Source organism: Typopeltis vanoorti, chromosome 2 (assembly GCF_054136105.1).
Source record: "Typopeltis vanoorti isolate ZY-2024b chromosome 2, IOZ_Tvanoo_1.0, whole genome shotgun sequence".
Lineage (NCBI taxonomy): Eukaryota > Metazoa > Arthropoda > Arachnida > Uropygi > Thelyphonidae > Typopeltis > Typopeltis vanoorti.
The window spans coordinates 138,212,239-138,239,920 of record NC_143550.1 but is presented as its reverse complement, the minus strand read 5'-3'; the positions used below and the strand labels follow the sequence as shown (position 1 = coordinate 138,239,920).

General features: G+C 38.7%; 1 protein-coding gene across 1 annotated transcript in view; it reads right to left on the bottom strand.

Moving 5' to 3' along the window:
• The window catches only part of Mp (collagen XV/XVIII-type protein multiplexin), a 339,834-nt gene that overhangs the window by 98,093 nt on the left and 214,059 nt on the right, over nt 1-27,682 (bottom strand). The window contains exons 14-16 of the mRNA XM_090402408.1: nt 18,881-19,009; nt 16,660-16,785; nt 1,200-1,310 (exon numbers count right to left, since the gene is read on the bottom strand). Of these exons, the coding sequence (XP_090258534.1) occupies nt 1,200-1,310; nt 16,660-16,785; nt 18,881-19,009 (366 nt within the window). The remainder of the gene's footprint in view (nt 1-1,199; nt 1,311-16,659; nt 16,786-18,880; nt 19,010-27,682) is intronic.

Sequence of the window (27,682 nt, the reverse complement as noted above, 5' to 3'; positions counted from 1 at the left end):
TAACATTAAATTGACCGCCATTTTCGTTTGCCGAGATATCCAGTCTATTCAAATCATTTTGTAATTGCTGAATATCAGTAGCATTCTGGATTGTCCTGCCTATCTTCACATCATCAGCAAATAATTGCACATCTGATGATAGACCCTGCTTGATGTTATTAATGTATAGATTGAACAATAATGGCCCAAGGAATGGATCCTGAAGTACACCACTGGTCATCTTAAATTTGTCAGATTCACACCCACTGTATACCACTTTTTGATATCTGTCTGTCCACCATCCCCTGATTCAAGTCAAGAGTTTATATTCCAATCCCATATTCTCCAGTTTATGCAACAGCCTTTTGTGTTGGTATCCTATCAAATGCCTTAGAAAAATCCAATGTTATCATAGTGTATCTATTCCTTTTATCCAACTAGGCCATAACATTGTTATAAAATATGAGCAATTGCTAAAGCATGACCTTCCTTTAGTAAACCCCATGCTGTTCCTTGCAGAGTATAATATGATTGTCTACCCATTTCTGTATGTGAGTTCTTATCAACTTCTCTAAAATCTTCACTACCACACCAGAGATACTGATAGGTCAGTAGTTAGACACATCAGTTTTTTGCACCATCCTTGTACAACGAAACTATTATACATTCCTTCCATTCCTGTGGTATCATTCCTGAGCTCAGACTCATGTGAAAGGCGTAGCCAATGTGAAAAGGCGTAGCCAATTCGGCTGAACATTCCAATAGTAAATGGGCTGACATTCCATCTGTCCCTATAGACAAATTCTTATCCAGGTTATGCAATAGCTCTTCAACCTCATTCTCATTTTTGCTTTGTTTGCTTAAACATGGGTAAAGAATTAAAACAAATAATTTCTTGTCTAGTATAATTTATTTTGTAAACCAAGCAAAAACACTTTCTACAACCATATTTTTTCAAGTTTTTTTTTTGTTAAAAAAGTAACTTTTTTTTGTAATTAAGAAAAATTTATTATTTAAAATTAACATGATTGACATAGTATGTAAGTTATATATTGTGAACATTCTTGAGAATATCTTAATATAAGAAATCTGTTATCACAGATTTAGCCCACCCATGACATGAATATACTATAAGTTTACAAATAAACCTTTCATGGGTAGGAGCCAAATAACAAATAAATAAATAAAATAAGAAATAAAATAACTAGTCTTCTACTTACAGGTCCTACATAAGCACCAATTCCTGGGGATCCTGGCTCTCCTTTCTGTCCTTTAATGCCAATTCCTGGTTCTCCTTTTTGAGCTGCAGTTCCTGGAGTTCCAGGCCTTCCCTGAAAACAATACATAAGAAATAATCACATCTAACAGCAATGAGAACAATTGCAACAGAGTGCATATATATTTTCAAGGGTATGGTGCAATAAAAGGCTTTAAAAAAAGCCTTTACTAACTTGACTTTATATAGCTGTAATGAAAATATTTGTGAAATTAACTACTTATGAAATTAACATAAACATATCATGATTTTCCAATATGGACCATCAAGAAGTATACAGGATACTATGATAAAAATAACATTATCACCAACTTCCTGTTAACAATTTCCATCCAAATTAATCAGTATCAATAAATCAAATTTATTGATACTGATTAAGTGAGCTGTATGGGAGCAATGGACTGCATTTAAGTGGTTATGGTGTGAGTCGCTTGGAGAGACTGCTGCTAAAGGTAGAGAAGTGAATAGAGAGAATGAATCTGATCGAGAGGGAAGTGATGTGGAAGAGAAGGAGAGTAAGACAGGAGAGATTGAAGAAGTGGATATGAATGGGGAAGTGAATGGTATGAGTATAGAAAATGAGAGAATGAGTGTGCAAGAGGAGCAGGGAAACGGAGAGGTTCAGGGTGGACAGGGGTACACAGCATGAGAAAAGTGAATGCTCTAAGAGGAGGTGAGAGCATGTGTAGGCAGGAAAGAAATGGGATGACCAAGGATCAAGAGGAAACAGTTGGAATTGAAAAGGGTTCTAAAATGAAGAAGCAGAAAGGGAAATGGCCCCAGTCTAGCATGGAGAGATCACATCGAGTGAGTGGTATCAGTGGAACTAGCTGTAGATCCAGAAATGAGCTGTTGTGTTTGTATACAAATGCTAGAAGTATAAGAAACAAGGCAGATGAAATGGTTGCACTGATTGCATCTGTTCACCCAAAGATTGTTGTGATAAGTGAGACATGGTTGGAAGAGGATGACATCCTGACAGGAATAGAGATGGAAGGGTATGATGTGTTTTGTGAGGATAGAAGGGGTAAAAAGGAAGAGGGGAATGCTATTGATGATAGATGGACATACAAAGTAGAGATGCAAGATGGGAATAGTGCCAGTGGTTTTGAGGCAGTATGGTGTGAGATAGAGGTGAATGGAATCAAATAATTGGTGGGATGTTGTTATAGACAAGGTAATGTGGATGGTGGTGATAGTGAAATGTATAGTCAAATTAGCCAAGTAAATAAGAAAAGGGTGATCATCATTATGGGTTATTTTAATTTAAGTGGAAATAACCAATTTCATGAGGTCTACAAAGACCAGGCAAGGAGGGTGACTTGGTTGGTGAGAGTAGCTAAAGAGAGGTATGAACAGCAGTTAGCTAATGAAGCCAAAAAGAATCCTAGGGAGTTCTTTCGATATGTAGCCAGCAAAAGAAAGAATGATTATGGAAGGATGACATTGATTGGAGAAAATGGTATAAAGACAGCTGTTGCAGAATGTGTGGTGGAGATACATAATGAGCAGTTCATAAAGGTCTTTCGATCTTGTGAATGTGACTTCATGGGGAGATTGAGAGCAGTTGATGATGGGGAGGAGAGACTGACTGTAAGTGAGCAAGCGGTATTTGGGGAGTTGAGTAAACTAGATGTTAATAATGCTGTGGGACTTGATAATATATCACCGCGTATTCTGAAGGAATGTGCCAGAGAGTTGACACCTGCCTTGACATTTTTTTTAATACGAGTCTTACACTTTGTCAAGTTCCTAAGGAGTGGAAAGAGGGCAAGATTGTTCCATTTCACAAAGGAGGTGATCGAACTCAAGCATCAAACTATAGGCTTATCTGTGTGTCAGGTGTTGTGATTAAGTTGTTGGAGAAGCTTGTGAGAACTACGATCCAGAGTTGGGTTGACAACAATGGTATTATCTTTGATGTACAGCATGGATTTGCTAAAGGGAGGTCATGTTTTAGTAATCTACTTACTTATTAATTCTACTACTTACTTGTTGATACCTATCAGGCTATCTGATAGGTATCAAGAAGTTGTGTATCAGGGTGCGATATCGAGGAAAAGGAAAGTCACTAGTAGAGTGCCTCAGGGGTCTGTTTTAGGGCCATTGCTGTTTAACTTGTATATTAATGATATTGGCGAAGATTTGGATGGAGATATTCAGTTGTTTGCAGATGATGCAAAGTTGGGACGAACCATAAAGAGTAGTGAAGATATTGTGGCCTTGCAAGAAGACTTGAATAAATTGAGTGACTGGGCAAGCAAATGGGGATTGTGTTCAATGTTGCAAAATGTAAGGTTTTAAAATTTGGAAAACAAAGATGGGATGCAGAATTTATGCTTGGCGAGAATATATTGTTGGAGGTAGAGGAAATAAGAGATCTGTGGGTGATAGTGGATTAATTTAGGGGACATTTTGGGGACACATCGCCAAAATTGTGAAGACAACACAAAGGCTTCTGGGAATGATGCAGAGAACACTGACATGTAGAAGTAGGGAGATTCTTGTTCCGTTTTATGTCTTTGATTAAGCCATTTGCCCAGATTTGGTCACCGGGTTTTCAGAAGGATGAAGAGATGTTGGAAAGAGTCCAAAGGCAACTGACTAAGGTAGTTTCTGACCTCTGGAATGTCGAGTATGAGGAAAGATTGAGAAGATGTAATTTGCAGAGTCTGGTGGACAGGAGGAAGAGGGGAGATATGATAGAGACCTACAAGTTGGTAAGGGGTTGTTACAGGATCAATGCTGGAGAAGTTCTACAGAGAATAATGAGAGATCAGGGGAGAACCAGACATCATCCCTAGAAACTGTATAAAGAGCATGTGAGTAGGGGGAGTGAAGGCAGGTTTTTTTGTGCCGAGTTGTGAATGATTGGAATGCCTTGCCTGAGAGTGTGGTGTCTAACAAGGAGTTTGAGTGTGTTTAAGACACGGTATGATGAGATGTGTGTGTGATAAAAGGACCTCCCAGATGAGCCTGACTCCATGAGGTCTTCGGGTAATAATAATAATAATAATAATAATAATAATAATAATAATACCCTTTGGTTAGAAGATTTGAATTCTGTCTAGAATGTGAACAACCTTTATAAAGGTTTTTTTTTTTTTTTTGACTGAAACTGAGTTAGTACAAAAGATTTTCCTCCTGAAAACCTGGATCATCCATTTTGCAAAACAAACAAATTTACCAGAAGAATACAAGCACAAACATAGGTCACAGGTCTCATAGCCTTTTTAGATGCTTTAGAAATAATTCCAAAAGAATGAAAAAAATTTCCTAATTAACTGCTTATTTGTCAAGACTCAAAGACTGAAATGTAGGATTTGATAGTATTGGATCTATCTACATCTCAGGATACCTCTGAGCCTTTTTTCTATCAACCAGTTATCAAACATCTGTTTTTTAATCTTTTTTCTCCATACTGCTTAAGTGACCATACTATCTTAGATTAATCATGCTCACATCTACTTGCATACTAACAGTATCAATTCCTTTCTAATACCTTCATTTTTAATATGATTCTCCCTTGAATTCATCTAATTTTTCTCAGAACTCTCATATTTATGATCTTTGTTTATGATTCCCGTAACTGTTTTATTTCTAACCCAACTCTCAGGTCTATAAGATTGGTTTGAAATTGGTTTGAAGATCATCTTGTATACTGCTAGTTTAATGTTTTGGCTAATTTCTCTCTTATTCCATATAAATTTATTTCTGCTTGCTTCCCACAAATAACAGTGTTGCTTATTCTATTGTCCATTTCCATGTTAAATTTGCTGTCTTCACAAATAATTGTGCCCTAAACAGCTGAGATATTTTTCCATTTGAGAATGCAATTGATGTTTTACATGTGCCTCTATTTATTTTTATAATTTTTTTATAAATCCATTGAGAGACTTAATGGATTTATTTAGAAGCATAACATCCTCTTCATAAAGTAGAGAAAATATTTCCAATTTTTGATATCAGGTTTACTGCTACTTTCCTTCAACATCTATACAGATGCTGAATACGAGGGGAATAAGGAAGCAACTTTCTTTGTCTTACATCTGAGTTTACAAAAGATCTTCCTCTACTTCCATTAATTTCAAATATTCAATTATAACTGAAGTGCAGCTATATATTTCTCTGTATAATGTCCCATTTACAGAAATTTCTGATATGCATTTCAACATATGATGTACAGGATACTATGATAATACTACATGAAATGTTTACTTGAATTTACTTAAAAAATACTACATGAAATTCTTCTTCATTACCATGACTGCTACAATGAGTCCACAACTGTGGACTTCCTGAGTCCTCAAATGTGGAGAATCAGAAGAATCAGAACTTCATTGTCCACATTTGTGGACAATGGAGTTCTGATTCTTCTGTCCAAGTGAACAACTAAACTTAGTTCCTTGACAAGATTGTCTAATTTCAGTCTTAGCTCAGAAAAGATTATTATTATTATTACCCCAAGACCTCATGGAATCAAAGACTCATCTGGGAGTTCCCTTTATCACACACACACATCTTATCATACCGTGCCTTAAACGCACTCAAACTAATTGCAGACACCACTTTCTCAGGGAAGGCATTCCAATCATTCACAACTCGGCACAAAAAAAACCTGCCTTCACTCCCCCTACTCACCTGCTCTTTATACAGTTTCTAGGGATGATGTCTGGTTCTCCCCTGATCTCTCATTATTCTCTGTAGAACTTCTCCAGCATTGATCCTGTAACAACCCCTTACCAACTTGTAGGTCTCTATCATATCTCCCCTCTTCCTCCTGTCCACCAGACTCTGCAAATTACATCTTCTCAATCTCTCCTCATACTCAACATTCCAGAGGTCAGAAACTACCTTAGTCAGTCAAATTTGGACCCTTTCCAACATCTCTTCATCCTTCTGAAAACCTGGTGACCAAATCTGGGCACAATAGTCCATGTATGGCCTAATCAAAGCCTTATACAATGGAATAAGAATCTCCCTACTTCTACATGTCAGTGTCCTCTGCATCATTCCCAGAAGTCTTTGTGTTTTCTTCACAATTTTGGCAATGTGTCCCCTAAATTATAGATCCTTATCCACTATCACCCCCAGATCTCTTATTTCCTCCACTTCCAACAATATATTCTCACCAAGCATAAATTCTGCATCCATCTTTGTTTTCCAAATTTTAAAACCTTACATTCTGCAACATTGAACACAATCCCCATTTGCTTGCCCAATCACTCAATTTATTCAAGTCTTCTTGCAAGGCCACAACATCTTCATTACTCTTTATGGTTCGTCCCAACTTTGCATCATCTGCAAAAACTGAATATCTCCATCCAAATCTTTGCCAATATCATTAATATACAAGTTAAACAGTAATGGCCCTAAAACAGACCCCTGAGGCACTCTACTAGTGACTTTCCTTTTCCTCGATATCGCACCCTGATACACAACTTGTTGATACCTATCAGATAGCCTGTCTCCAATCCAATGCACTAATCTAATATCCAACCTCATCTGCTCTAGTCTGACTGTCAACTTATCATGAGGTACTCTATCAAAAGCCTTTGCGAAATCCAAGTATATTACTGTGTATCATTCTCCTCTGTCCAAGGAAGCAGTCACTTTATTGTAATAAGTAAGTAGATTACTAAAACATGACCTCCCTTTAGCAAATCCATGCTGTCCATCAAAGATAATACCATTGTTATCAACCCAACTCTAGATCCTAGTTCTCACAAGCTTCTCCAACAACTTAACCACAACACCTGACACACAGATAAGCCTATAGTTTGATGCTTGAGTTCGATAACCTCCTTTGTGAAGTGGAACAATCTTGCCCTCCTTCCACTCCTTAGGAACTTGACAAAGTGTAAGACTCGTATTAAAAAAATATGTCAAGGCAGGTGTTAACTCTCTGGCACATTCCTTCAGAATGCGCGGTGATATATTATCAAGTCCCACAGCCTTATTAACATCTAGTTTACTCAACTCCCCAAACACTGCTTGCTCACTTACAGTCAGTCTCTCCTCCCCATCATCAACTGCTCTCAATCTCTCCATGAAGTCACATTCACAAGATCGAAAGACCTTTATGAACTGCTCATTATGTATCTCCACCACACATTCTGCAACAGCTGTCTTTATACCATTTTCTCCAATCAGTGTCATCCTTCCATAATCATTCTTTCTTTTGCTGGCTACATATTGAAAGAACTCCCTAGGATTCTTTTTGGCTTCATTAGCTAACTGCTGTTCATACCTCTCTTTAGCTACTCTCACCAACCATGTCACCCTCCTTGCCTGGTCTTTGTAGACCTCATGAAATTGATTATTTCCACTTCTCTTATGCTGCCTCCACAATGCCCTTTTTCTCTGTATTGCATGCTTAATCTCTTTATTCATCCATCTCACACCTACCTTATTTTACCTTCTCACCCTTGGAATACATTTAGACATTGCATCTACTAGATAGTTTTTGAAAATTCCACAAGCTGCATTGATCTCTTTTCCAGCTAACTCCTCATTCCACACTACACCCGCAAGCTGTCTCTTGAGCTCTTCATAATCACCCCCCCGCCCCCCCCTTGTAGTTCCACATATAACCTTTTCTCATTGATTGTACATCAGAGGATTTTCTCATACATCCTCTGATGAGATGACCAAATCCAAGACCCTTAATTCTCGTGTGCCTTCTGTTACATACTGTCTGAGGTAGTTATCCCTCAAAAACTTGAGAAACTCATTTTCTTTACTTCCAGTTGCTATCTCATCATTCCAGTCTATATTGCCATAATTAAAATAACCCATAATGATCACCCTTTTCTTATTTGCTTGGCTAATTTGACTAAACATTTCACTATCACCACCATCCACATTGCCTGTCTATAATAATATAATATATTATTATATATAATATAGCGCCTCCGTAGCGCAATTGGAAGAACGACGGTACATTGCGCCCTTTGATTGGAATAGGCCTAAGTTCGATTCTCGTCGCGACGGGAAGAATCTATATCTGGTCGATTTCAATCGAAGGTGAGTTAGTCGATCTCATACGGAGGTAGCAGGGTTTTTTCTCCCGGAAAACTCGGGTTTTTCATCCCGCATACATACAAATCGGCCCTTCAGAACACACGCAATTTACAGACAAAAATTACTAGTTGTGGTGGTGTTGGAGGTGGGCGATAGATGGCGTTGATGGAGATGATTCGTAGTAGAGGTTAGGTGTAGAGACAGTTGTAGGTGTCCTCCCGCGATGAGTCTTCGGACTCCTTGGAGGTATCAGGAATAATAATAATAATAATAATAATAATAACATCCCACCAACTATTTGATTTCATTCACCTCTATCTCACACCATACTGCCTCAAAACCACTGGCACTATTCCCGTCTTGCATCTCTACTTTGTATGTCCATCTATCATCAATAGCACTCCCCTCTCCCTTTTTACCCATTCTATCCTCACAAAACACATCATACCCTTCCATCTCTATTCCCGTCAGGATGTCATCCTCTTCCAACCATGTCTCAGTTATTCCAACAATCTTTGGGTGAACAGATGCAATCAGTGCAACCATTTCATCTGCCTTGTTTCTTATACTTCTAGCATTTGTATACAAACACAACAGTTCATTTCTGGATCTACAGCTAGTTCCACTGATACCACTCACTCGATGTGATCTCTCCATGCTAGACTGGGGCCATTTCCCTTTCTGCTTCTTCATTTTAGAACCCTTTTCAATTCCAACTGTTTCCTCTTGATCCTGGTCATCCCATTCCTTTCCTGCCTACACATGCTCTCACCTCCTCTTGGAGCATCCCCCTTTCTCACGCTGTGAGAAATCTCAAGGTGGACAGGTGAGAAAGCTTTCTCACCTGTCCACCCTGAGCCTCCCTGTTTCCCTGCTCCTCTTGCACATCCATTCTCTCATTTTCTATACTCATACCACTCACTTCCCCATTCATATCTACTTCTTCAATCTCTCCTGTCTTACTCTCCTTCTATTCCACATCACTCCCCTCTCGATCTGATTCATTCTCTCTATTCACTTCTCTACCTTCCAGCAGCAGTCTCTCCAAGCGACTCACACCATTACCACTCAAATGCAGTCCATCGCTCCCATACAGCTCACTTTGTCCCTCAAACTTATTCCACACATTAACAAACTGTACTCCCATCTCCTCACACATTTCAGCCAGCATATCATTCATAATCCTTGCTCTCCGCCTCATTTCACCACAGTCATACCTAGGCGACACACTGACTATCCTTCCTGTCACACTATTCTCTTTTATCCTTCCAAGCAGCCTCCTGATATCCATTCTGACACGCTTTTTGCCCTCTCTCGAATCATTTGTACCAATTAATATCATTAACTCTTTTGCTCGTTCCCGCCTCATATCCAATGCATTAATCACTCTACTCATTTTACCACCTGGAAAACATACCTTGTGCATTCTATCCTCTAGCACACCTTTAATAATGGAGTCGCCATAGAACACCACTCGCTCATCTTTCATCAACTCTTTCATGCCATCATGATTTATTTTAATAGTTTTGACCTGAATTCTCTTAATTTCATTCCGCATCCATTTCATTTCTTGCTTCATCCAATCCAATTCAACTTCCGAATCTTGCGACACATTCTCTCTATCATTCAATCTTTCTAACTCTCGACCCCCCTCTTCTCACTTTCACTCTCATTCATCCTTCTTTGTTTCCATGCTTTCAGTCCAACATATCTTTATCCCACAAAAATGGAAAGAATGCATGATAATTCCACTGAAAAGAGTGGTGCAAAAACTGATGTGTGTAACTATCAACCTATTAGTATCTCTGGAGTGACTGTGAAAATTTTAAAGAAGTTAGCAAGAATTCACATGCAGAAATGGATGGACAAACAAGCTAAAGGGAGGTCATATTTTAGCAATTTGCTCATATTTTGTAATAATGGTATGGCTGAGTTAGACAAAGGGAACGAATATGCTATAATACTATTGGACTTTGCTAAGGCATCTGATAGGATACCACATGAAAGGCTGTTGCATTAACTGGAGAATATGGGATGGGAATATAAACTATTGGCTTGGATAAGTGGATGACTGATGAAAAGGTATCAGAAAGTGGTATATAGGGAGGGGTTAATCTGCCAGATTAAGGTGACCAGTGGTGTACCATAGGGATCATACCTTGGGCCATTATTCTTTAATTTAATAAAGGACAGTCAGAGATACTACTGATGTCAGCATTTACATGGTGATTTGAATTGGCTGGAAGTATGGACAAATGATAATGGCTAACAATTCAATGTTTGCAGGTGTCAAGTTATGCACTTTGGTATGATGAGATGTTTAATAGCATATTGATGGAATTATGCTTGGAGTAAATGATAGGGCTAAAGATTTTGGAGTTAAGGTGGATAGAAATTTGAAGTTCAAGGGTCACATAGCAAAAATTGTAAACACAACTCAGAGGATAATTGCATTATTGAAACAAACATTGACATTTAAGGATATGGAAGTTCATTTTGGCTCTTTACAAGGTCTTGATATGACTGTACCTGGACTACTGGATTTGGTCTTCTGGGTTCTAAAGGGATAAAGAAGCTGTGGAAAGGTTGCAAAAAAGAGTTACAAAGATAATATTGGGATTATGGAATATAGATCACAAGGATAGATTTAGAGGATGTGGACTGCAGATACTGCAGATATGATAGTGGTCTATGAACTTCTGAGAGGGAATTATAGGATATCAGTTGATAAAACTTTTCATTATATGAAAGACGGAGATGGGACAAGGGGCATCTCCAGAAATTAAGTTCACGTGCAGTTAAGAAAGGGGTAAGAGCTAGATTTTTCTCTCACAGAACTGTTAGTGAGTGAAATAGTTTATCAGTTGAAGCAGTGAGTACATCTAGTATGAATGAGTTTAACAGAAGGTATATGACAGTTGGTGTGGGTGATGTATAGCTGCCTTTGATAAGTCCTTGATTCCTTGGAGGTATAATAATAATAATAATAATAATATGTCTATCTGGCTGAATCAATTCAATCAGTTTTCTTCTTTATTAAGTAGTTTTCAAATTCTTGTCTTTTTTTTTTTTTTTCTTGAGTAATATTTATAAAATTTAGCTTACTGACTTTAATTCATTTTTTTAAACTTTTGTACATAATTTTCTTTTCAGATGGTGGGGTATGCAAAGAGTAATAACAGCAATATGAATGCTGGCAATGCACACTTTTTCTGTATACAAATGCCAGGAGCATTAAGAATAAAAAAGAATGAGATTGTGGAATTGATTGACTTAATCTCTTTAAAGATTACTGATATCAGTGAAACCTGGTTAACTGAGGAGGATGTTCCAACAGGGACAGAAGTTGAAAGGTATAGCATATTTCAGCAGGAGATAGGGAAGCTAAGGGTTGGTAGTGGAATGTTACTCATGATAAGAGATGAATTGTGCCCTCTCAGAGTAGAAAATCAGAGTAGAAATAACAATAATGGCTTTGAGAGCATATTGTATGAAGCAGAAGTTTATAAGACATAATATTTAGTGGGATGTTGCTATAGATCAGGAAATATAGACGATGAGCAGGAAATGTTTAGGCAAATTAGCTTGGTAAGTACAAAGTGAGTGATCGTTATGGGGGGACTACAACTATAGCAGTAGAAACTGGGAAGAAGAGACAGCATACTATACTAAGGGAACAGAATTTTTGGACTTCTTGAGGGACAACTGTCTTAAGCACCATGTGATGGAGGGAACATGGGGATCAAGAGTTTTGAAATTAGTCATCACATCAGAGGATCTGATTGTGACTGAGATGTCATACTTTCTCCTAGTTGATAAGCGTTACCATGTTATCCTGACTTAGAGGATGAATACACTTCCAGGAAGTATCAAGGTGGAAATTTATGTGGAATTATAAGGCAGACAACTATAACAGAATGATTTTTCATATGGTAGAATGAGGGGTAGGAACAAGGACAAGGGACCATCCCTGGAAGTGACAAAAGGTAGTAGTGAGTAAAAGGGGAGTAAAAAGGTAAGAAATCAATTTTTTGCATTGAGATTGGTAGCAGCATGGAATGCATTGCCTGACAGGGTGGTGAACGTGAAAATGATGGGTGAGTTTAAGGAGTGGTACAATAGATTCTGTGTTGATTAGCACTGACCTCCCACAATGAGTCTTGCGACTCTGTGGAGGTCAGGAAAATAATAATAATAATAAAATGGAATTCATTTTTTATCCTGCTCAAAAGTAAATGGTGATCACTTCCTATTTCAAATCTCCTGTGTATTTTTGTATCTTGAACCAATATGAATGGCAAGTTATATTGTTGTCAACAATAACAGTCAATGAAACTTTTCTTATTTCTTGTGTCTTCTCTCCATGTGAATTTGTACACATCTTTATAATAGAATATGGTACTAGTAATAGCTAGTCCATGTACCGAAGAGTAATCCAGTAGACACTATTATTATTTTTAACTTCACTGTTTTAACCAAATTTTCTCAAAATATTTCTATTTGTCTGGTATGCATTCTTTCTTTTTATTTATTTATTTTTTATTATCTTCAACAAGAAGAGTTCCTTGTCGAGTTTCAACTTTTCATTCTGATGTTTGCCCACAGCAGTCTACTGAAACTGCTTGCCATTCACTAAGATTACATTCATGTTTAGTGTTAAATATTACTTATTATTATTATTATGTAACACCTCCAGGGAGCCCAAAGACTCATCGAGGGAGGACATCTACTCTACAACTCTCCGTCTCCATCACTTGCAACTACTTTCATCATCTACACCAATGCCATCTACTGCTGACCACCACCACCACTAGTATTTTCACAGACAATCACAAACATCCATGCCCATGGAGGGATTTGAACCTGCAGCGTTTTGACTGGAGAGTGGATTGCTAACCATTCGACCAACCAGGGAATTATCTATTCCTTCCTTTTCCGAATCATTGTTGCTCGAATATAACATCTTTTAGTAGTTGTTGTTGTTTAGAAGAATATCACCTGTTTTTGTCCTTCTATGTACTTATCTAATTCTTTGTCAGTTACACTTCTTTTGCATGGATGCTTCTTAAGCTGATGGTGCCTATCCTGAATTTTGATGATGATGAGTTGAATTTCTTACAGCTGACTTTTCTTTGTTTTGTTTTTATTTGTTTTTAGCTGGGTGATTCCTATTGGCATGACATGTCATCTTGTTGTACCATAATTTTCTTTTGGTTTAAGTGAATACAGAATACAATTCTGTCAACTAAATCCCAAATTGCCAACATATCTTCATTTGTTCAGTATTCAGGTGGATACTTACTAATGGGGGGCGTGTTATGAGAAGGTGAGGATTGGACATTAGGTCAGAAGCCCTGGTCAGTTCTCTGCATTACTTAAAAGCAGTATGGTGAAGTACTATCCTAGTTACCTAGCTTTGACTATTTGTTTGTTAAAGATACCAAGTTATTTTAATTATGTTGGAGGTTTAATGGATTTTTTACAACACTCAAAAAGAATTAAAATAGAATTTAATACTTCCTATATTTCGCCCTAGTAGATGCCACCAATGCACCTTGTTACAGACTGTCTAAACAGCTGGCCAACTCTCTGTCCCCCCCTCACCGGAAATTCCGCTTCCTATATAAAAAACTCGACCCACTTTAAAGCCCTCACAGAAAATTTAACCTTGAATAATACAGACATATTAGTAAGCTTTGATATCTCCTCTTTGTTTACCAATATTCCCTTAACTGACACTTTATCTCTCTTAGAAAACGTTTTTCCCTCTGACATCTTAGATCTCTTTTCCTTTGCCATCAACTCTGGGTATTTCTCTTGGGAGAACAAAATCTACAAGCAGATAGAGGGAACCGCCATGGGTTCCCCCCTCTCACCCCCCCCCTTGCCAATTTCTATATGGAAGATTTCAAAAAACGAGCCATAGACTCAGCCCCACTCAAACCTTCTATCTGGCTAAGATATGTAGATGATGTGTTCTCTATTTGGCCTCATGGCCCAGACACGTTAGACTCCTTCCTCAGTCATCTCAATAGCCTACATCCAAGAATCCAGTTTACTATGGAAAAGGAAAAGAACAACTGTTTACCCTTCGTAGACACCTTAGTCACACGCCTGCCTAATGATACACTTGCCTTCACTGTATACAGAAAACCCACACACACACAGGCAGATACATTCACAAACTCTCCCACCACCACCACCCCTCACAACAATATGGCATCATTAAAACTCTTACAAAGAGAGCCCACAATCTTTGTTCCAGTGGAACTGCCCTCACTACTAAGCTTAACCACATACACAGAACTTTCCTCTCCAATGGCTACAGCGAACACAGTATCAAAAAAATAATCTATTCCTCCCCCATTCCCTGTCCCTCTCGTCAACAAGATTTTAAAAATGCCATCACCATACCCTACATCTGTGGCACTTCGGAAAAAATAGCCAAGATACTAAAAAAGTATAACCTACACACAGCATATAAGGCCTACCGCAAACTTGCTACCCATATCCGTTCTACGAAAGATCAGCTCCCTTCTCTCTCTCTCTGCCTGGAGTTTACAAAGTGCCCTGTTCCTGTAAGCTTGCGTACTTTGGACAGACAGGCAGATCAGCATCCATCCGCATGGAGGAACACAAGTCGTACATCGTTAAACACAACTATGGCCATTCAGGCTTGGCTGACCATGTTTTGGACACCACCCACAGAGTATCATGGAAGAAAACTACCATGCTCCACCACAGCAAATTCAAGAAAGAGACTTTTCTTAGAAGCAGCAGCAGCAGCTCTCAGAAACCAACCAAATCTTAATAAATACGGTTGAGTTAAGCTTCCGAAGATTTGGGAAACACTCATCAGAGGTCCCACCTTACATTCCAGGCCACCTACTACTGCCCTTAGAGGGCGCTCCACCTAGATAGGACTTTAGTGTCACCCATGTGGTTGGGCTTAGTATTGTAAGTTTTTGTGTGCATGTTACATTAATTGTTTTGTAATCCCCATAGATGTCCTAGTGACTAGGACGAAATATAGGAAGTATTAAATTCTATTTTAATTCTTTTTAGAGTGTTGTAAAAAATCCATTAATCCTCCAACATAAAGTCCTCACAGCACTTACGCCTCTACACAAGAACAAGTTATTTTAAACCTGGTTTTTACCCAATTTCCCAAGTAAGCAACCAGACAAATAAGTCAAGTTTGCACCTGCATGTAATGCAAGTCTAACTGACCCATAAAGTAGCACAAGTCCAGGCTTAAAAACAAGGTTTAAAATAACTTGGTATCTTTAGCATATATTATACCCAAAGTAAAAAACTTTCTTTGACTATTTGTCTTAATATAAAAATCTGATCCTGCCAATTTCTATTTGGCCTGAACCCAGTTTTATCTTTCCCAAATTTTTTTCCATGAAGTTATGGTAAGCATTCATATTTTTAACATTGTCACTGCTTAACTCATTGAACAATTTCCTAAAGGAATTATTTCAAACATCCAAATATATATTTACCCTCAGTTTTTGTAATGTTTGTTATCTCTTACAGTACTCTTTTACCTTTTACAGTACTCTTTTCTCCATTTGTAATCTTTCCTAAATAGCCATCAAAACATTTTTCAATTTTTCTCTCTCTCTTCTTTTCTCACTCTTTTTTTTTTTTTTTCAATGCAAATAAATAACAGAGATCACTATAGCTGTATTTCCATCTAGTAAAGGAACTATATGACATCATCAAAGGATTATCCTGCATATGCAATTCATATGTTTTTCTGTTATGGGTGATATGATTGAGACTTTTAAACTATTGAGAGGTGGTTACAGGGTTGACACTGGGGAGTTCTTTTGCTTGGTTGAACAGCAGGAAGGAGTCATGACAAGTGGCCATCCCTGGAAGTAATGAAAGGAAACTGTGAGAAAGAGGGTGAGGAGTGGTTTCTTTGCATGGAGGGTGGTTGAACCATGAAATGCATTGCCTGATGGAGTGGTGAGAGCGAGAACGGTCAATGCATTTAAGGAGTGGTATGATAGACTTTGTGTTTCCTAGGAGGGACCTCCCTTGATGAGTCTTGATAGACTTGTGTTTCTTAGAAAGGACCTCCCACAATGAATCTTTTGACTCCATGGAGGCCTGAATAATAATAATAATAATAATAATATATTTTAAAACTATTGAATAAAGCATTAATTAGAAACACCATTATTCTTTAACTTACAATGTGTGTGTGTGTGGGGGGGAGAGTTTATTCTAATTTAATATATCTTTTTTTGTTTTTTTTTGAACTGTTATGTGTTATCCACAATCAGTTTAAACTGTAAGTATTTCTGAGTCATTGTAACATAGTAATAAAAAAACAAATGAAATTAAGTATGAAATAAACTACGTACAGGAAATCCAGGAAATCCAATTTCTCCAATAGGTCCAGGTTTTCCAGGAGGACCGGGTGGACCAGGTGGCCCATTTCTTCCTCTTTTACCTCTTTTACCCCTGTCTCCTTTCTCTCCTTTGACAGACTATTGGAAAGAAATCATCAAATGGTTAATAATATGCATTCATGATGTACAGTATTACAAATTATAGGAAGATGATGTAGTGCCATTATAAATGTCAATAAATCTGGAAGTTACAGAATTAAGTAAAATCATCAGACCAACCACTGAGTGACTGGAGTAGGTATGTGGTCTGTATTTAATTGAATGGCATTTGGCTACTCCAGACATTTATTTGAAAAGAATGCTATGTTTGCAAACACTACTTAAGTTTGAGCCAAGAATCCAAGTACATAAATGAGGAAGTGAGGCTGGCTGCAATTTAGAAAAAAAAAGCTACTAATAATGTTAGCAATGATATTATTTTTAAAAAGTAGTGTTACTGTTTCTGCTATTATGATGATGCTTCCATTTCAGAAAGAATACCCTAGAGTATGGAATACTCTAAAAAAACCCTAAAGAGTTTTTTAGATATGTGGCAAGTAGAAGAAAGAATGAGTATGGTAAGATAACATTAATGGATGAAAATAGAATGGTAACTGCTGCAGAAGACATTGTTGAGGTATTCAGTGATCAGTTAACAAGGATGTTTCATCATCACAAGGGTGGAATCATGAAGAACTTAAATGTAGAGGACATAGGAGAGGATGGCTTAATTGTAAGCCGGAAGCAGAGGAAAGGTCAGAAAAATTTTATAGGATAGAGATTGATGAAATCTTTCAGTATATGGAAGAAAAGGAAAACAAGATGTCAATCTTGGCAAGAGCAGGAGTGGGAATTAGGAAGAATGTGAGGACTAGATTTTTCTCTTGAAGAGTGGTGGACAAGTAGAATGGCCTCCTGATGAAACTCATTAACTACCATATTGACCTTGACATGTATACACACATCCATAATTACATGGATGCAAAGTGTCCATTGAAGTCAATATAATCTTTGGATATTATAGAAATAATATGAATATGAAGTGTATATTTTTGATATATTTTATCCATGGGGCTGTTGGGTGGTTACCAAAGCTTCTCCATCATCTACAAACGAATTTAAGGAGGGTTATGATGGGAATATTAATGAGCTTCCTTAAACTCGCTTGAAGTTCTTATAGCCACAGCCCTATATATTTTTAAGAATGTTGAAAGTTTATTTTTCACTTGGTTAGAATATAATAAATTTAGTTTAATCCTTTATCCAAGTGGGAGCAAACAAAGTTTGCGCCTGAAAGTATCTTCAGGACTGGGGTAAGATAGTGCAACACCAGGGCAACTCCTTGCAAAGGTGGAGCAAGATACTATCACTCCTATCTCAGTATCTCCCATAATGCAAAACACATCTTCTTGCGGATATGTCTAATGTTATGCATTAAGGGAGGCCACTACCCAGACTAGTTTTGACCTTTATTGAGGTCTCTTCAGTGGGAGCCAGGCCCAAGTGGAGATACCAGCCAGAAGCATTAGCAAGGTCATCTCTACCTATAGGAGTTGCCAAATGGTGTGCCACCTTTTTAATAAATTACTCTGGATTTAGAGAAAGATGTTGAAAGTTTATTTTTCACTTGGTTAGAATATAATAAATTTAGTTTAATCCTTTATCCAAGTGTGAGCAAAACTTTGCTCACACTTAATTTAACAATTCACATTTGTCATGTGAATTTCATACTTTACTCACTTATTTACCACTTCTTGCAACTATATCACCATTCAAAGCTTCATTGTATCAATGGAATTTAAATGACAAATATATGTAATTAAAAATCAGTCCAAAAATTTTATACCAATGGTTTTATTTAGTATTATTGTCATTTGTGGGAATGATCATCATAACTTCCACATTCACTCTACTTAACAATGTTAGATTTACCTCAGACAAGTTAATTGGTTTTCAAAATCTAATTTTCACATGATAAAGTGTTATTATGATTACAATGTAATGAAGACAGAATGCCCTAATGTCAGATAATTAACAGTGCTTTAATATACTGTATTTTAAAAAAAATATATATTAACAATTATTAGATGCTGAGAGATCCAAAATATACTAGTAAGATACAGAAATGCATGCACTTTTATGTAAATGACTTACAAATTTAGAAATATTTACAAAATCTACAGAAATTATTTACCAAAGCTTCTCCATCTGGTGTTACAACTGTAGCAGGGCCAGGCGGTCCAGGTGGTCCTTCTGAACCAGCAGGCCCTTCGGGTCCAGGGGGACCAATTTCACCAGGTTCTCCTTTTTCACCAGGTTCTCCCTAAATATTAAACAATTCATTCATTTGACTATAAATGGAATAACAGGACAGACATATTAAAACTCAAGTATTCTGAGTTAAATAATTCAAAAATATTCATTTAATTTAGTCAAGTGAATTCATCATAAGGTAAAAGAAAAGGGGAAGACTAAGAAACAATTTCAGTATTATGGTGATGCAACTACAGCAACGAACCCTGTGTGTGTGTGTGTGTGTGTGTGTGTGTGTGTGTGTGTGTGTGTGTGTGTGTGTGTGTGTGTGCGTGTGTGTGTGTGTGTTCTTTTATTGCTTTTTTTCTCTTTTGTAGAGGAACAAACCAGGAGGAGAATGCTGTTACCTCACATGAAATTGTCTCATTCACCTCTACTCCCCCCCACCCCCAGCTTTCTAGCTTAATTTATTATTATTATTTTCCTGACCTCCATGGAGTCACAAAGACTCATAATGGAAGGTTAGCACTAATCAACACAAAGTTTATTGTACCACTCCTTAAAATCATCCACAGTTGCACATGCACCACCCTCTCAGGCAATGCATCCCATGCATTGCTTGAGACAGTGGTGAACTACTTCTTACCCCTTCACTCACCACCTTCTTTTGCAACTTCCATTGATTCCCCCCCTTGACCTTGCTCCTTTCCCCTTCAACAGCTTAAATATCTCTATCATACCCCCCCCCTTTGCCTACTACCCACCAAACTCTGCAGTCCGGATGCCCTCAGTCCATCTTTATAATCAATGTCATATACTCCACATTTTTGTTATCCATCTCTACACCCTCTCAAAGATTACTTCATCCCCTTCAAATCCCTGTGACCAGATCTGAGCACAGAAATCCAGATGTGGTCTGATCAAATCTTTATACAATGGGAGGAGCACACTTTTATCTCTCATGGTCAATGTTCTCCTCAACATTGCTTCAATTCTCTGAGATGTCTTTACAACCTTTGCAATATGTCCTTGGAACTTCAATTCTCTATCCACAATCACCCCAAGATCCCTTGCTTCCTCTACTTCTTCTAGTATAATGCAAATGAGTGAGTATGAAGCACCCCATCTGTGGATCCCAAATTTTAAAACCTTACATTTAGTTGCATTAAACTGAACATCCACATTCATTTGCCAACTTTTCCAGCTTATTCAAATCCTCTTGAAGAGCCAAACCATCAGCAATATTACTAATAACCCTACCAAGCTTCACATCATCTGCAAACAACTGAACATCTCTCTCTCTCTCTCTCTGTATCCTGTGACAATATCATTGACATAAAGATTGCTCCCAGGACTGAACCTAGTGGAACTCCAATTGTAACACCTTCCTACTCCCTGATACTGTCCCCGACATACAACTCTCTGATATCTATCAGAGAGCCAATCACAAATCCAATCCACTAACCTGATATCCAAACCCATATGATGCAACTCAACTTGTCATGTGACACCCTGTCAAATGCCTTGGAAAAATCCAAAAAAAAATGAAGCATATGCCTTACCCTCCTCCACTGCTCTTGTTACTCTATTGTAAAAGGTAACCAGATTCCACCTAGGTCCCCCTTCCCCCGCATCTTATTGAAATTTAGTGTACTCAGAACTGGAATAAATCTTCTTCATTCACTTCTAACACATCACCACTAATTATTCTTCTAGGAATAAAGCCTTTAGTACCAAGATGGAACACTAATAAACTGATCATTAAATAGCTCAACTATGATCACCCGATTCCTATCTCCACCCAGCAAGATACTCCATTCACTATCATTTTTTCTCCTATTCACCACATAGTGAAAAACTCCTTGGGATTTTCCTTGGATTGCAGTGCCAGTCTTTTCTCATATTCTAATTTTTCTCTCCTTACAATATTAGTCACTTTCCTAGCCTGAGCCTTATATTTCTCATGCAACTGCTCTCCACCTCTCTCTCTCTTTATATATGCCTTCCATAATCTCTTTTCTTCTGCAATTTCCCTTTTATTCCTTCTGTCATCCATTTGGCTCCAAACTGCTTTATCTTCTTCTTCTTCACTCGAGGTATACAATCTGTCATTGCTGTCAATAATTTTTTCTTAAGTATCTCCCATGCATTAATGACACCTCTTCTTTCAAATGCTTTCATCCATTGTACCGCTGCAAGCTTGTTTCTAAGTCTATGATAGTCGCCTGCCCTTATAATTCCACATAATTTTGTTCTTTTTTCATATCCCCAGATGCCTATTTATCCTCCAAGTCAGAACTACATAGTCACTCTCACCAACGGGGGAGGGGCAAGTATGTCATCTCAGTCACAATCAGATACTCTGGTGCTATGACCAAATTCAAAACCCTGATGCTTGTGTTCCCACCACCACATGCTGACTAAGACAGTTGTCCCTCAAGAAATCCAAAAATTCAGGTCTCTTATTACTGCATGCTGTCTCCTCTGCCCAGTTTATATCAATATAGTTGAAGTCCCCTATAATGATTGCTTGCTTTGCACTTGCCAAGCTAATTTGCCTAAATATTTCCTGCTTATTACCGTCTATATTCCCTGGTCTGTTGCAACATCCCACTAAATATCTTGTCTTTAAACATCTATCTTACACCATATACTCTCAAAGCCAATAGTGTTATTTCCACTGAGATTCCCTGACCTGAGAGCACAGGGCCAGCTCTACCGACGGTGCAAAATATGCATTTGCACGGGGCGGCAAGTTTTTTGGGGGTGGCAAAGTTGGCATAAACTATATGAAAAATAAGGCAGAAGGGGCAGCAAAATATGCTACTTCACGGGCTGGCAAAATTCCTAGGGGCAGCCCTGTGAGAGCATACAATTCATCTCTTATCATGAGTAACAATTTTCAACTACATTTATTTTCCTCACTCTGCAGAAATATGTTATACCTTTCAATTTCTATCACTGTTAGAATATTCTCCTTAGTTAACCAAGTTTCAGTGATACCAACATCCGCTGAAAAGACTGAGTCAATCAATGCCACAAACTCATTCCGTTTATTCCTAATGTTCCTAGCATTTGAATACAGAAAAACCAGTGTATTGCCGGTATTCTTACATCAATTATTACTCTCCTCATACTGCATCTGGCTCTGTAATGTAGTACACACACTCCCTCATTTCTCAAGCCATTATTCCCATGAGGCCATTCCTGCAACATTCCACCTGTGCAATTCTAGTTTCTTTGTCCTAACACACTCACTTGCCAAGAAAATAACAGTCTCTCCAACTATCTGCATTCAAATCCAATCCATCCCTTGTATACAGCTCTCTTCTCTCCTCAAACATACTCCATGCATCCACATATTCCAGACCTCTTTTCCTGGATATTCTTGCTATCATTTCATTCGTCATCACTACTCTTCTCCTCCACTCTGCATTATCATACCAGGGCAATATGCTCACTATTTTTTCTCAGATATATTTCTGCTTCCCTATGTCTAACATCAACCTGAAATCTCATGCATGATTCACACTTCCTCTCAGGGCATTTGTCCCAACCATTACTATCATCTACACACTTTCACTCCTTTTTTCCACCATTCCCACACTCTGCACACCCTGAATCATTGAATCTCCATACAGGACACTCCGATGAACAGATTCATTCATCCTTCTCTTGCTGGCATACCTCACTCTTACGGCTTCCAATCTCTCTCTCTCCCTCCTCCCTCTCACTCTTCTCTATCCTTTGTTTCTACATTCTCATGACTTTCTGCAATTTCCTCTCTTCTCCTGTCTCCTCCATTCTCTTGCCTTCCTCTCTCCCTTGCACTGTGATGCCATTCTCTTATACCTACTCTAATTCCTCTCACACTAGCCAACCTCTCTATCCTTTCAAGATCTTCATTCACCCTCCTCAACTCAGTCTTCATTCCTTACATCTCTTTTCTCAGGAGTTCCATTTCTTTCTCCATACATTCTGCTTTCAATTGACATTCATAAACACAATCATGGCTGTCAGACAAACTATTTTGTTGCCAGCCTGGTTCACCGAGTGGTTTACATATTAGCTCTCCAACCAAAAGGCTGCAGTTTGACCCCCCCCCCCATGGGCATGGATGTTTGTGATTGTCTGTGAAAATATTAGTGGTGGTAGTGGGCAGAAGATGGCATTGGTATAGATGATATGGTTCGCTGTAGTTGGTGGAGTGAGTAGTGGAGACGGAGAGTTGTAGAGTAGGTGCTCTCCCTCGATAAGTCTTTGGACTCCTTGGAGGTGTCATGTAATAATAATAATAATTTCTGTCCTAAACTGCCTCCATCCTCCAACACACTACTGGCATCTACAAACTGAAAAGCATCCCTTTCCGAAGCACTATTTCCGCTGCTACTAAATCCTGAGATCAAGATAATTGTGTCTCGGGATTTGCATTATATAGGGGTGGGACAAAGAGATGTAAAAGATGTGTTTCTCCACTTGGTTATTATTATTAATATTATTATTCAGGCCTCCAAGGAGTCAAAAGACTCATCAAGGGAGATCCTTCCTAAGACATAAAGTCTGTCAAGACTCATCGAGGGGAAGGCCCCCCCCCGACAAACACAAAGTCTATCATACCACTCTTTAAACTCACTGACCATTCTCGCTCCCACCACTCCATCAGGCAATGCATTCCACGGCTCAACCACCCTCCACACAAAGAAACCACTCCTTACCCTCTTGCTCACAGTTTCCTTTCATAACTTCCAGGTGGTATAACTTCTCATCACTTGCCTCAGTATCCCATAATGCAAAGCACATCTCATTACGGACATGTATAATGCTATGCATTAAGGAGAAGGGTCACTGCCCAGGCCGGTTTCGAACTTTATCGAGGTCTCATCAGTGGAAGCCAGACCCAAAAGTGATGATACTAAGGTGGAAGTAATGGAGAACTCATTCATTTTAGAAATTATAGACTTTACAACCGTGTGTTATAAATTATTATTATTATTATTATTATTCAGGCCTCCAAGGAGTCAAAAGACTCATCGAGGGAGGTCCTTCCTAAGACATAAAGTCTGTCAAGACTCATCGAGGGGAGGTTCCCCCCCCCCCCCGAGAAACACAAAGTCTATCATACCACTCTTTAAACTCACTGACCGTTCTCGCTCCCACCACTCCATCAGGCAATGCATTCCACACAAAGAACCCACTCCTTACCCTCTTGCTCACAGTTTCCTTTCATAACTGCCAGGGATGGCCTCTTGTCATCACTCCTTCCCGCTGTTCAACCAAGTGAAAGAACTCCCCAGTGTCAACCCTGTAACCACCTCTCAACAGTTTAAAAGTCTCAATCATATCACCTCTCCTTCTTCTATCCACCAAACTCTGCAGTCCACATTCTCTTAGCTGATCCTCATAACTATCCTTGTATAGTCCTGAAACCATCTTTGTCATCCATCTTTGTATCCTTTCCACAGTTAATTTATCCCCTTCAAATCCTGGGGACCAAATCTGAGAACAATAGTCCAAGTGTGGTCTGATCAGAGACTTATACAACGGAATGATAACCCTCTTATCTCTGCAGGTCAGTGTCCTTCTCATAATAGCAGCAATCCTCTGTGTTACCTTCACCACCTTTGCAATATGTCTCCTAAACTTCAGGTTTCTATCAATCATCAACCCCAGATCTCTTGTCTCCCCTACTTCCTCCAGTATGACTCCTCCCATAGAGTATGCAGCATCCCATCGATGTTTCCCAAACCTCAAGACCTTACATTTTGCTGCATTAAACTGACACCCCCATTAATTTGCCCATCTATCTAGCTTATTCAAATCCTCTTGCAGGGCTACCACACCTGCGCTATTACTAATAATCCTTCCCAGCTTCACATCATCTGTAAACAACTGAATATCCCCCTGCAATACACTGACAATGTCATTGATATAAAGGTTAAACAATATAGGTCCTAGTACTGAGCCCTGTGGGACCCCACTTGTAACCTTCTGTCTCCTTGAAACTGCTCCGCCATACACAACTCTCTGATACCTATCAGACAGCCAATCCTGAATCCAGGATTGACCAATCTGACATCCAGACCCATGTGCTGCAACTTAAATATCAGTTTATCATGTGGCACCCTGTCAAATGCCTTCGCCAAGCCTAAGAAAATTGCAGTATATGCCTTTTCCTCATCTAATGTTCTTGTAACTTTATTATAAAAGGCTAGCATATTGCTAAAACAAGAGCGTTTTCACAAATCCATGTTGATTCTCACAGATAACATTACCCTCATCTGCCCAATGCTGTATATGGTCCCTCACTACTTTCTCCAAGATCTTAACAACTACTGATGACACACAGACTGGCCTATAATTAGACACGTTCAGTCTGTTACCACCCTTATGCAATGGCACTATCTTACCTTCCTTCCATTCCCTGGGCACCTTTGCCAAAGCCAGACTTTCATTGAAAAGCCACGTTAACTTAATTAATCCTTTATCCAAGTGTAAGCAAACAAAGTTTGTTTGCTCGGATGTACCTGGCCTGAAGTATTACCAGGACAGGGGCAACTCATGGCAAAGGTGGTATAACTTCTCATCACTTGCCTTAGTATCCCATAATGCAAAACACATCTCCTTGCGGATATGTATAATGTTATGCATTATAGGAAGGGTCATTACCCAGACTGGTTTCAACTTTTATTGAGATCTCTTCAGTGGGAACTAGATCCAGAGGTGATACCAAGGTCGAAGTAATGCAGAAGTCATAATTTCTTATATGAGTTGCCAAAAGGTGTCCCACCTTATTATTAAAATCCTCCGGATTAGAGAAAGATGTTGGAAGTTTTTATGTTTTTTCCACTTGGTTATACAAGAAATTATATATGTAGTTAATCCTTTATCCAAGTGTAAGCAAACTTTGTTTGCTTACACTTGGATAAAGTGTACATGTCGGCAAGGATGAGCTTTGCATTATCCTTGCCGACATGCATAAGTGAATTATTTGGAATTATGAGGAATTATTTGTAGGAAATGAGATCGCTAGGTTGCGCGCAGTGATACAAAATGCGGAGTGGCAATTAGAGCACCTGCAAAACTCTTTCCAGAGTGATTCGGCTAACATAAATAAACAGTGTAAGAGTGGGAGAGTTTCTGAAATGAAGGAAAGAGTGTTGTATGGCGACTTGTTATTAAGAGGAGTGAAAGATGGGAATGTAACTAAATCGTACTTACTGGGTGCAAAATTTAAGGATGTAAGTGAGAGTATTAGAGTGCAAAAACAGAGGGTGAAAGAATTAATATTTGTTGCAGGTACAAATGAATTGAAAGGTGATAAATTTTTTATGAGAGAGCACTTGAAATTATTGTTAAAGGTAGCGAAAGAAAAGAGTGACAGAGTTAGAATGGTGAGTCTGTTGCCCCGGTAAGACAGGGAGGAGTTTAGAAGGAGGGCCATAATCGCAAATGACATGCGCAGGTTATGCAGACGGTGTGGTGTGGAATTCGTGGACATGTGGAATGAGTTTGATGGGCGAAAGGACTAATACAAAATGGATTGCCTGCATTTGAATGGACTTGGTGTGCTACTACCAAGGAGGGGGGGGGGAGTGGATATGCGGACATCAGTGAGACAGTTGAGTGTAAGAATGTATATAATGTACCCGAACCAGCACTAAGGACAAAAAATGGGAATGGGACATTTAGAATAACGCATTAAGATAGGGGTGGGACAAAGGGATCACTGCATTTCATGTATACTAATGCCAGGAGTATTAGGAACAAGAAGGAAGAATTTTTGGCCTTGATTGGCTCTTCCTGGACACAGGTTATTGGCATTAGTGAAACATTGCTGACGGAAGATGATATAGTTAGTGGGATAGAATGTGTAGGTTATAGTGTGTTTAAGAGGGACAGAGAGAATAAAATGGGGGGGGGTGTTATTGATGATAGCTGATGAACTGCAGCCAAGGAGAATTGAAGTTGTATCGCAGGATAGTGAAAAGAGCTCATTTGAGGCTATTTGGTGTGAGATTGAGACAGGCAGAACAAAATATACAGTTGGGTGCTGCTATAAACCAGGTGATGGAATAGATGGTGGAGATAGTATGCATAAACAAATTGATGAAATGAGTGGAAGGAGGGTAATTATTATGGGGGGGAGATATCAACTGGTAACATTGATTGGAAGGAGGAGAGGACACATGTGAGGAAGGAAATGGATTTTATTCAATTATTAAGGGATAACTATCTGAGACAGCATGTAATTGAAAATACTAGGGGTGTCAGAGTGCTTGACCTGGTAATAGCATCTCAGAATTTGTAATGAATATGACCATGTTGCCACCTATTGGTGAGAGTGATCATAAGGTCCTGACCTGGGAGGTGGCTAAAGGTGTGGAATTATCGATTAAGACAGGGTATATGTGGAATTACTGTGCTGGCAAGTATGACAAGCTTAGGAGATTGCTTGAATCAGTGCCATGGCATGTACAACTGCATGGGCTGGACGTCGATAGAGCATGGGAAGTGGTCAAGGAGCATTTACAGGAGGTTATGGCTGATTGTATACCTAGGGTCCGAATAGTAAAACAAGTAGGGGTTAAATGGATGAATAAACCATTAAGTTTGAGCTGCAAAAAAAGAAACAACTGTGGAGGGAATTTAAAGAAAGGGGTGACCTGCAGGCACACGAACGGTATAAAGTGCAGGCCAGAAGGATAACGAGTGTGGTAAAAAAAGCAAAAGCGGATTATGAAAG